Source organism: Cebus imitator, unplaced genomic scaffold (assembly GCF_001604975.1).
Source record: "Cebus imitator isolate Cc_AM_T3 unplaced genomic scaffold, Cebus_imitator-1.0 Scaffold375, whole genome shotgun sequence".
Lineage (NCBI taxonomy): Eukaryota > Metazoa > Chordata > Mammalia > Primates > Cebidae > Cebus > Cebus imitator.
The window spans coordinates 759,249-770,062 of record NW_016107690.1 but is presented as its reverse complement, the minus strand read 5'-3'; the positions used below and the strand labels follow the sequence as shown (position 1 = coordinate 770,062).

Below are 10,814 nucleotides of genomic sequence, written 5' to 3'. Positions count from 1 at the left end.
TTTTTTGGCCTCTAAGACAGTGTCTTGCTCTGTCGCCCAGGCTGGAGTGCAGTGACGTGATCTCCACTCACTGCAACCTTCACCTCAGCCTCCTGGGTCCTGGGACTACAGATGTGCACCGCCACACCCAGCTCTTATTTTTTAATTTGTTTTTTTTCTAGATGGAGTCTCTGTGTTGCCCAGGCTGGAGTGCAGTGGTGCGATCTCAGCTCACTGCAACCTCCACCTTCTGGGTTCAAGTGATTCACCTGCCTCAGCCTCCTGAGTGGCCGGGATTACAAGCATGTGCCACCATGCCAGCTAATTTTTATTTTTTAGTAGAGACAGGGTTTAAGCATGTTGGTCAGGCTGGTCTCGAACTCCTGAGCTGAGATGATCTGCCCGCCTCAGCGCCCCCACAGTGCCTCTGTGTTTTTTGTAGAGACGGCGTCTCTTCATGTTGCCTGATTTTGAACTCCTGATATTCTCTTGCCATGCCTCGCAACTAAGTTCTTTAATGAGTAAGACTTGATTATGAGGTTTTTCCATTCTTGGAGGAGGCCTGGCCAAGGCTGCTGAAGGTACAGAAGCGGGAGAGGCTCCACTAGGACCCGGGAAGGGCGGGGCCTCACCCCCAGTCACATCTGGAGCAGGGGCGGTGCTGGCATGGAACGCAGTCCTGTTCCGCTTGTGCCTGTGCTCCCACGCCCATGGGTCCCTCTGTGGGGTGCCAGGTCTTGGGGAGACTGTTCTGTGCGGGGGAATGGAGTCTGCTGGCACTGGTGCCCATCTCACTTTTACGTTGGGAGCTGGTCGTTGGGGGCCGCCTTTACAGACATGCTTCCTATAGCACGGCATGGTGGTACGCGTCTCTGGTCCTAGCTACTCGGGAGGCTGAGGAGGGAGGATAGCTTGAGCCCAGGAGGTGGAGGCTGCAGGGAGCTGTGATCAAACTACCGCACTCCAGCCTGGGCGACAGAGCAAGAGACCCTGTCTCCAAAAAAGAGTGCTTCCAGGTAGCGCATGCCGCTGCCTCGAGTGCTTCTCCCCAGCTTGGTCTCCTCCCACACTGCCCCTGGGTAGGGAGCTCACTCCACTGGGCAGGTGGGGCTGGAACTTAGAGCAGGCTGAAAGACAACATTTGATGTGGGCTCTGGACTTGTGAGACTAACTGGAATTACATGTATCTAAAGCTTTTACTAAGAAAATTTGAAAATAAAAATAATGGCCCAGGAAAAAAAAATACAACACACTTGTACAGGATCCTCTCATTGGAAGGGTCCTGTACTTGTGTGTTGATCAATGAATGACCCTCCACCATATCCCACACAGGATGGGGCTCTCAGAAGTCAGGGGCTGTGGGGGCACAGAGAGGAAAGAGAGGGCAGTGTACCCCATGCAGGACTGGGCAGAGAGAGGGGCTCCAGGTGGGAAGCCCCGTCCACACCTGCCATCCCCTGAAACATTCCGTTGCACCTGCAGAGTCCCTGCTGCCATGCGACGTGGCCTCAGCACAGGTCCCGGGGTCAGCATCCCATACCCCTGGCTGCGCGGATGTCTGCCCTGCGGCAGTCGTGTCTACATGGTGAGTTACCTGCCAGCTGCACGGGGCCTGGGAAGCTGCTAGTGCCAGGCGACACGCGTGGAGCCACCGGTGGTGGCTGATCTACCCCGAGGAGGCCCTAGGGCAGAGGACTGATCTCCCTCTGGCCTCGTATTTGCTGAACTTGAACAAGTTCCTCACCGCTTGGCGCCGGGACTCCTGGAGTCTTAGCAGCAGCTCCCCCACCCCCCCACACTGAAGCTGTGTTTGGGTCCTGCCTGGCTTTTGTTGTGCTAAAGGGTCCAGGCTACTGTCTGGGCACTGTTGTCTGTGAAGCAGATGTTTCCATCTGTCCTCCCCAGCCATGGCCATGGCTAATCTCCTCTGTGGCTGCACACAGCACCCCTGCATGGCCTGGACCACACTGCAGTTCTGATGGAGACAGCCCCCAGGAGCCCCTGCCCCCAGAGTGGGTTTTCCATGCTACAGTTCTGCCTTTGCCAGTGGTCCCTGCTCCAAGGTTTCCTTTCTATAAGTGCGGGTGGATCTGTGTAGATTCCTTTCATCTACAAATTGGTCCCGGGTCGGAGGGGGGCCCACACCCACAGCTCTCCTGGCTCTCAGGATCTGCATAGATTCCCCCTTCATCTGTGAATCAGTCCTGGGCAGCCCACACCTGCAGCTCTCCTGGGGCTCAGGTCTCTATAGCCCCTCTGGCTCCAGGCTCGGGAAATTGTTCCCCAGAGGCTGTCTGTATTGGGGACAGATGCTGAGGCTTCTCCTTGTTCTGGGATGGTCCGTGCTGCCTCAGGAGTAGTTAGGCGTGGTGGGGACACGTGGGCCTTCGGGGCTGCAGGAGGTGGCTGCGCTCTGTGGAGAACCGGTGAGGACTGTGGGTGGGGAGAGGCCGGCCCTGGGCAGGGGAGAAGGGGGTGGGGAGGAGGCTGGTGATGTGACCTGGCCTTGGGAGCGGCAGGCTGGAAGGAGGGAGAACCACCGGTTCTCCACTGCTCTGTGGCTGCCTGGACTGCCCTATGCATTGGGCTGGGCCTTCTGTGTGGCCGTGGGCATTGCTGCCCCGCACTCCGCCTTCGTGTCCTCATCTGCACAGGCAGTGAGGCTGGCACCCCGTCCATGAGGCCTTGCAGAGGGGACGTGAGATAAGCCGCGAAAACCCACTAACACGGGACTTTGGGCTGCATGCTCCTGTCCCTCAGAGCCTGACTGGCTCCACGCGGCCGAACCAGGGACCCCTTGTGTCCTGTGACTGCAGGCCCAGGCAGCACTGCCTGTGGGCTCTTGCAGAAGCAGCAGCTGTGTGGTAGACCTTATCTCCAGCTCCAGGCCGGGAGCTAGTCGGAGGCCGCCTGGGGCTGTGGAGGTGGCTCAGGCTGACCATCTCAGTATCTCAGGACAGGGTGGTTGGTGCCTGGGATGACAGGAGCAGCGGCAAACCCTCGTAGGTGTGTCCCCACCTGCTGACTCAAGCCAGTGCATGCCTCGGGTGTCTCGTTTCCTAGAAAGGCGGGTCTCTGTGAATCGGCCTCCTCCAGCACCCTCCCAGACCCTCACGTGGCCCTTTGTGCCTGGCATCTCTCATGGGGTATGACGTCCTCTTGGCGCGTTCACGCTGTGGCCTGGGTCAGAGCCTCGCTCCTTTTCGTGGCTGGGTCATGTTGCGGCGTGTGGAGGGTTGCACTGGTTCGTGCCTCACTTGCTGATGGGCACGTAGGATTTTGCTGTCTTGGCCGTTGTGAACTGTGGGTCTGTGTCTTTCCCTTTCCCCTGGGTGTGATTGTGGGAAGTGCTGGGTCACGTGGTGACTGGGTTTCTCTTACTTTGACATAACTGTACCGTCATTTAAAGTCAGGAGCAGTACCGGACAAAACTTTCCTCACTGACAACAACTGTGTTTAACCTTTGAGGAACTTCCTGCGAAAGAAGTCACCAGGGGCTGGGGAGAGGGATGGGAGTGAGTGGGAAGATAAGAAGGCTCTAGAGATGATCGTGGTGGCGGTTCGCAGCCATGGAATGTGCTAAACGACACTGAACTGTATGCTTTTTTTTTTTTTTTTGGAGACGGAGTCCCACTCTGTTGCCCAGGCTGGAGTGCAACGGCATGATCTTGGCTCACTGCAACCTCCACCTCCCAGGTTCAAGGAATTCTCCTGCCTCAGCCTCCCGAGTAGCTGGGATTACAGGCCTGTGCACCTGGCTAATTTTTTGTATTCTTAGTGGAGATGAGATTTTTCCATGTTGGTCAGGGTGGTCTTGAACTCCCAACTTGAGGTGATCCACCCGTCTTGGCGTCCCAAAATGCTGGGATTACAGGCATGAGCCACCATGCTCAGCCAGAACTGCATACTTAAATGTGGTCAAGATGGTAAACTCCAGGTGTTTTTTTTTTTTTTTTTACTTTTTTAAATTTTTGAGACAGTGGCTTGCTGTGTCACCCAGGCTGGAGTGTAGTGGCATGATCATAGCTTATTGCAGCCTCAAACTCCCAGCCTCAAGTGATCCTCCCGCCTCAGCCTCCCCAAGTAGCTGGGACCACAGATGCATGCCACCACACTTGAGCTCAGGAGGCTGAAGCTATTGTGACCTGTGATGTGCCACGGCATTACAGCCTGGGCGACAGAGCAAGACCCTGTCTAAAAAAAGAACCAGTGTGGCTACAGACCGCAGCCCGCGTATGGCCTTGGGCTGTGGTTTGCTGGCCCTGATGGAAAGAGCGTTGTTTCTTGGCTACCCTCTGTCTTTGTTGCTCACAGGGGCTTTCACTTTGTTCTCGTGCAAAGCCCCTTCTTGCCTCGGGCTGTGCATCTCCCTCTGGAACGTTCTTGGCCAGTCTCCTCACTGCCACTCTCTTCTAGGCTTCAACATAAATGCTACCACCTCAGAGGGGCCTTTCTGGTTTGACTGAGCCTGGTCCACTGTGGGGTCTGCACGGATCCCTGGATGTTACTTTGGTTGTAGCTGAGCATGGAATGTGGCTTGTCCACTGGAGGCTGATGTCCCCGAGCCGTGGCCTGGTCTCCCTGGGCCTGGACCCATGTGGCTGGCCTGGGGCCTGTATGTGGCCAGCTCTTGCACACTGCTTCGGAGCTGGTGTGGCTTGTCACACCTCCTTGCATGCACATGCACATGTAGCTCAGGAACCTGGGTCCCCGTGGCGCCTTGGGACTTCAAGGCTGCCCACACCCTGGGAAGAGTCCTTGTGGGAACCGCCGGGACTCCAGCCCCCACCTCCCTCCTGGGACCTCCAGGGCAGAAAGCCCCCTTCCTGGGCAGGTGTACAGGCTGGTAGGGTCCATGAGCAGCAGCTGGGGCCAGGCTGAGGGGAGCCTCACCCAGGATGAGGCCGGGCTGGCAGGAGGTCCCTGCAGAGGAGCCAGGAGGAGCCCACCGTCACTCTGGCTCCTAGGGCCTGGAGGTGCAGCCAGGCCCCTGGAGCAGCCGCGCCTGCCCCACTGACCTTTCCTGCCCTTCCTGCTGCAGGCTGACCTTGCTGTGGGCCGAGCCCTGCCTCGCCATGGACCAGGACTATGAGCGGCGCCTGCTCCGCCAGATTGTCATCCAGAACGAGAACACGATGCCCCGTGTGAGTGCCCCCACCCCGCCTACTACTGCAGCTCCCCTCCCCCAGCTGCGTCTGCCCTGGCCAGCAGCCTCAGGAGCCCCCACTGTCATAGGCTGGAGCCCCACAGACCACTCAGTTCCCAGTCCCCCAGGTCACACGGGGCCTCCGCCTCCCAGGGTGTCAGGGCTGCCGCCATCCCCAGGGCCGTACTCAGAGCCCAGCGGGGCTTGGAGGGACGGGGAGGCAAAAGGCCCGTAGGGTGGAGCTGGGGTTGCCCCATGAGCAGAGCCCAGGGTGGTCTGCAGAGCCCTGTAGGAGACCCATTCCTGCCTCCTAGCCCCAGGTGAATCTAGAACCTTGTGGGATTTAGGGAGGCCTGGTTTTGTCCTTCCTTGCGCTCCATCCCACCTCCCCAGCCCTGCCATGTTTGCCTTGCCCTGGGCTCTGGGTAGGCCAGTGGCTTGGGGCTGGCGCCTGCTGTGTGACAGCCACATCCCTCACCTGCCTCCCCACCCAACTCCTGTGGGCGTCTCTGGGACCAGACTCCTGTTGTCGTCTACACAAAAGGAAGCCCGGGTCAGAATAGCGTCAGGCTTAGCCTGGTTGGCCACCAGCCCCTGACCTCTGACAGACGCCCGAGCTGTCATTCTCATAGACTCAGCTGCTGTTGTCCTGAGCCCCCTACGCAGGTGGGTCTGAGAGGCACGGGCCTGTGGGGAGGGGCTGCCCCGTCACAGCTCCCTCGGCGCCGGTGCCCTCTGTGCCCAGGCGTTGGGCTGGGCCTGGGCAGACTCACCTTCAAGGCTTAATTCAGCTTCAAACCCCAGAGTCTGGGCCCTGGGACCCACGGGAACCCACCACAGCCCCCTTTCCTTCCGGTGCAGCTCGACCCCGAAGCCCCACAGGACAGAGCTGGGGAGGCAGATCCAGGACTGTGCGTGACGTAGCAGGGTCCCTGTCAGTAGAGGGCCGGGCCACTGTGGAAGAAAAGTAGCGTAGAATTAGAGCGATCTCTGCAGGCTGGGGGGTTTCAGGCAGAGAGGCATAAATACAGGTGTCTGTGTGCTCAGAGAGGGTTTAGGCGCCCCGGCATCCCAGCAGCAGGGAGCAGCCCTAGTGCCAGCCCTCAGCCTCCAGATCACTCTCGGGGCTGCTGGGAAGACGGTGGGGGCCTGAGCATTCTGTGTGCCTGCGGTCCCAGTGATATGTGGGAGGGGTGGTCGAGGTGTGAGGACCCAGCACCCCTCCACCCAGTGCATTTCTAGTTTCACGGGTGCAGTGAGGCCTGGATCTGAATGAGAAATGGGTGAGGAGCGGGCATTTGCAGTGTGGGAGAGCTCCCCACACACCCGTCCTGCCCTGCGGTCACCCAATACAGCCTGGACTTCATGACACAGAACCACTTCAGACCCAGACGGAGTGCTAGGTTGTGGAGAGACCTCCCTGGAACCCTCCGAAGCGTGAGGTCCCTGACAGCGCACAGGCTGGGGGCAGGGAGATGGGACAGCAGACAGAACATGACCCTTCCTGGCCTGGGTTTCCTGGGCCTCCACCAGAGAGGCTACACACGGGGCCCACGCTGCACACTCGAAACCTCTCCCTGTCCTGAGGGGCTGGAGCCAGAGGTCACTGTGTGGGCTGGGCTGCAGTCCCTCTCCAGTCTCCAGGGGAGGGCCCTTCCTGCCTCTCCCAGTACCTGGGAGCTCGTGCTGTCCATGGCTGTGACTGTGTCCCTCCGGCCTCTGCGTCCCTCCCAGGAACATCTCCCTGTGTCTCTCTGTCCATGTTTCCCTTCTTTTTTTTGTTTTTGTTTGTTTTGTTTTTTGATACGGAGCCTCACTCTGTCGCCCAGGCTGCAGTGCAGTGGCGTGATCTCGGCTCACTGCAACCTCCACGTTCTGGGTTCAAGCAATTCTCCTGCCTCAGCCTCCCGAGTAGCTGGGACTATAGGCTCACGCTGCCACGCCCGGCTAATTTTTTGTACTGTAGTAGAGACGGGGTTTCACTGTGTTGCCCAGGCTGCTCATGAACTCCTGAGCTTAGGCTGTCTGCCCGCCTCAGCCTCCCAAGGCGTTGAGATTACAGGTGTGAGCCACTGTGCCCAGCCCGTGTTTCCCTCTTCATATGAGGACAACTGTTATCAATTCAGAGCCCACCCTAATGGCTTCCTCTTAACTTGAGTATAATCACATCTGCAAGAAATTCGTGTCCAAACAGTCTTATTCCCAGTAGCGGGGCTCAGGACTTCACAGTGTCCTTTTTGGGACACCAGTCAGCTTGTAACAGAGCCCTCAAAGAAAAAGGGTGGCGTGGGGATGGTCAGATGGGGTTGGGGGGTTAGACGGGTGTCGGGGACCCATCGTCTTAGCTTCCGGGCAGGAAATGGGGGTAAGGGGGACTATGCTCCCAGGCAGCTCTGGGCACAGCTGTTCCATGTCCTGTGCCGTCAAGGCCTGCATCTGTGATTGTCCAGAAACAATGAACGTGCGGCATCCCCGAAGCGCTGGGAGGGCAGTCGGGGTCTCATCCAGCCCTGCTCCCTGGCTCTGTCTCCTCCGCCGTTGCCCCCATTCCTGCCACCCACACCCCTGTCCTGTGGCCCTGTCCTCTCCACCCTCCTGCCTGGCATAGCTGGGAGGCTGAGCCTGCCTGTGGGCCTGGCACCTTCCAGAAGCTTCTGGCACAGAAATCCCTGACTGAGAGTGACTGTGGCTCCACCCCTTGGGTTTTCAAGATCAAAGCCCCCTTTGCTCGGTGACCAGATGTGGAGAGAGGCTGGCCTGGGGCCACTCTCGGGGCTCTGAGGACTGAGAGCAAGCCCTCCCCTGACGCCCTTCAGGTCACGGAGATGCGGCGGACCCTGACGCCTGCCAGCTCCCCGGTGTCCTCGCCTAGCAAGCACGGAGACCGCTTCATCCCTTCCAGAGCAGGGGCCAATTGGAGCGTGAACTTCCACAGGATCAATGTGAGGGGCCGGCCGGGCAGGAGATGGGACCCCCTGGGAGGCCCAGGGCCCCTCCAAGCCTCCTCACTTCGAGGCTGGGCACGAGCAGGTGCCTCGACTCCTCCCTCCCTCTCTCCTCCCTGCAGGAGAATGAGAAGTCTCCCAGTCAGAACCGGAAAGCCAAGGACGCCACCTCAGACAACGGCAAAGGTGAGGGTCAGAGCCTGCCCACTTGCCCCACAGGCCGCTCCGCCCCACCCCGCCTCACTGTGCTTGGTGCCCACAGACGGCCTGGCCTACTCCGCCCTGCTCAAGAACGAGCTGCTGGGCGCCGGCATCGAGAAGGTTCAGGACCCGCAGACCGAGGACCGCAGGCTGCAGCCTTCCACGCCCGAGAAGAAGGGTCTGTTCACGGTGAGCCCATGGCCCCACCCCAGTGCTGTCTTGCGGTGGCAACCTCCCAGGCACCAGCTCTGCCTCCCCGAGCCTGGTTCTCGTGCCTGGCCATGGCTCAGCACCCTGTCCTGACCCTGCTCCTCAGCCAGGCCAGGGTCCCTGGTTCTCTGGGGCCGAAGGCCGCTGGCCCAGCAGGTAAGCTGGGAAGTGGAGGCACAGGAGGAATCTGGGCTCAGCCTCTTGGGCTTTTTCTCCCCACACCGATGCTACCTGGGGTCCCAAATACCGAAGCCGGTGGGGGTCCTGCCCCAGGGAGGCAGCACTGGGTCCTGCCACAGAGCCCTGTTCTATCCAGAAGATTCCAGAGCCCAAAGGCAGGATCACACAGAGCCCCGCGTGGGTGCCTCAAGAAGGAGGGCAGAAGGGGCCGGGTTCACGGTCCCTGCTGGGAAGGTGCCTTCCTGTTCACAGCTGCTCCAAACGTGGTCTCAGTGCCTGCTTTAGGGCTGTGAGCAGTACCAGGAGCGTGGGGGTCCGGCTTGGAGGGTCCCAGGGCCTGGGCATCCGCTCAGCCGGTGTGTTGCCTGCTCCCCAGTATTCCCTCAGCACCAAGCGCTCAAGCCCCGACGACGGCAACGATGTGTCGCCGTATTCCTTGTCTCCCGTCAGCAATAAGAGGTGAGTACAGGGTTCCTCAGCACCAAGTGTCCCTGTGGGGCCTGGTGGGCGGGGCTGAAGGGGGCTTCCCCAGGGCATGGTGGCCTGGAGCTGTGACTGTGTCCTCCCCCAGGGTCCTGATAGTGGAGGGGGCCCAACCCCCTATTAGCCATAGTTAGTAATAGAAGTGTACGCCAGGCCAGAGCGGCCCAGAGACCCCCTCACAGAAAACACACCGTGGCTGGCAGTGTTGGCCTCAGACAGGGGTCAGGGCAGTCAGGAAGGGCTGCCTGGAGGAGGTGTGGGCAGCAGGGCCAGCACAGCTATGAGAGGGAGCCCAGGAGAGCCAGAGACCTGAGGGGGAAGGGCTATGGGGCCGTCCCCGGGTTTAGGATCACATGGTGGCGGCAGTGATTGGAGGGGCTGGACCAGGCTCGTGGGGCTGGCAGGGGAGTAGATACTTTCTGTGCGTTTGCAAGAAGTGACCCAAGTGCAGTGGCTGACGGATGCCACGTGGCCACCTCTGCAGTCAGAAGCTGCTCCGGTCTCCACGGAAACCCACCCGCAAGATCTCCAAGATCCCCTTCAAGGTGCTGGACGCACCCGAGCTGCAGGACGACTTCTACCTGAACCTGGTGGACTGGTCGTCCCTCAACGTGCTCAGCGTGGGGCTGGGCACCTGTGTGTACCTGTGGAGTGCCTGCACCAGCCAGGTGGGTGCTGTGTACCGTGTGCATGTGCACAGTGGCCTCCCCAGCTCCCAGTGGCCCTCAGTATACCAATCAGGATCTGGGGAGCATCAGTACAAGCTAGGCACCCACTTTGGCCCTCCCAGCCCCCACGGCCCTTCTAGGCACTGCCCTCCCAGCTCTCCCAGCCACAGCCCTCCCAGCCACGGCCCTCCTAGGCACTGCCCTCCCAGCCATGGCCCTCCTAGGCTCTGCCCTCCCAGCTCTCCCAGCCCTCCCAGGCATGGCCCTCCCAGCTCTCCCAGCCCTCCCAGCCATGGCCCCCCTAGGCACTGCCCTCCCAGCTCTCCCAGCCACGGCCCTCCCAGCCATGGCCCTCCTAGGCACTGCCCTCCCAGCTCTCCCAGCCACAGCCCTCCCAGCCATGGCCCTCCTAGGCACTGCCCTCCCAGCTCTCCCAGCCCTCCCAGGCATGGCCCTCCCAGCCCTCCCAGCCACGGCCCTCCGAGCCATGGCCCTCCTAGGCACTGCCCTCCCAGCCCTCCCGGCCCTCCCAGCCATGGCCCTCCTAGGCACTGCCCTCCCAGCTCTCCCAGCCCTCCCAGGCATGGCCCTCCCAGCCCTAACAGGCACTGCCCTCCCAGCCACAGCTCTCCCCTCCAGTGGTGGCATCTGCAGCAGCATGGGGTCCCCGCTGGAGCCACAGTCTCCTTACTGCACCCCTCTGGGTCCCATCCTCACCATGTTGGTGTCCCCTCTTGGTAGCAGGCGCCCCACAGCACTGGAAATCTTCCTCCCATCTTAAGCTTGTCCCATGCAGTCCTGTGTCTCCTGCACCTGTGCCTTTTTTCCACACCCAGCTTGAGCCAGCAGGGTCCCAGCAGTGACCAACCCAGGCAGCCCCCGGGCCTGGAGTGATGAATGAGTGGGTGGAGAGTGGATGCAGAGTGGATGGGAGAGTGGGTGGAGAGAGAGTGGGTGGAAGTGGGGGGAGAGTGGGTGGAAGTGGGGGGAGAGTGGGTGGGA

General features: G+C 60.4%; 1 protein-coding gene across 2 annotated transcripts in view; it reads left to right on the top strand.

Moving 5' to 3' along the window:
- The window catches only part of FZR1 (fizzy and cell division cycle 20 related 1), a 29,611-nt gene that overhangs the window by 13,136 nt on the left and 5,661 nt on the right, over window positions 1-10,814 (top strand). For both annotated transcript variants that reach the window (XM_017507424.2, XM_017507421.2), the window contains exons 2-7: window positions 5,021-5,123; window positions 7,942-8,067; window positions 8,193-8,256; window positions 8,333-8,460; window positions 9,038-9,120; window positions 9,629-9,812. In XM_017507424.2, the coding sequence (XP_017362913.1) occupies window positions 5,055-5,123; window positions 7,942-8,067; window positions 8,193-8,256; window positions 8,333-8,460; window positions 9,038-9,120; window positions 9,629-9,812 (654 nt within the window). In that variant the 5' untranslated portion in view covers window positions 5,021-5,054. The remainder of the gene's footprint in view (window positions 1-5,020; window positions 5,124-7,941; window positions 8,068-8,192; window positions 8,257-8,332; window positions 8,461-9,037; window positions 9,121-9,628; window positions 9,813-10,814) is intronic.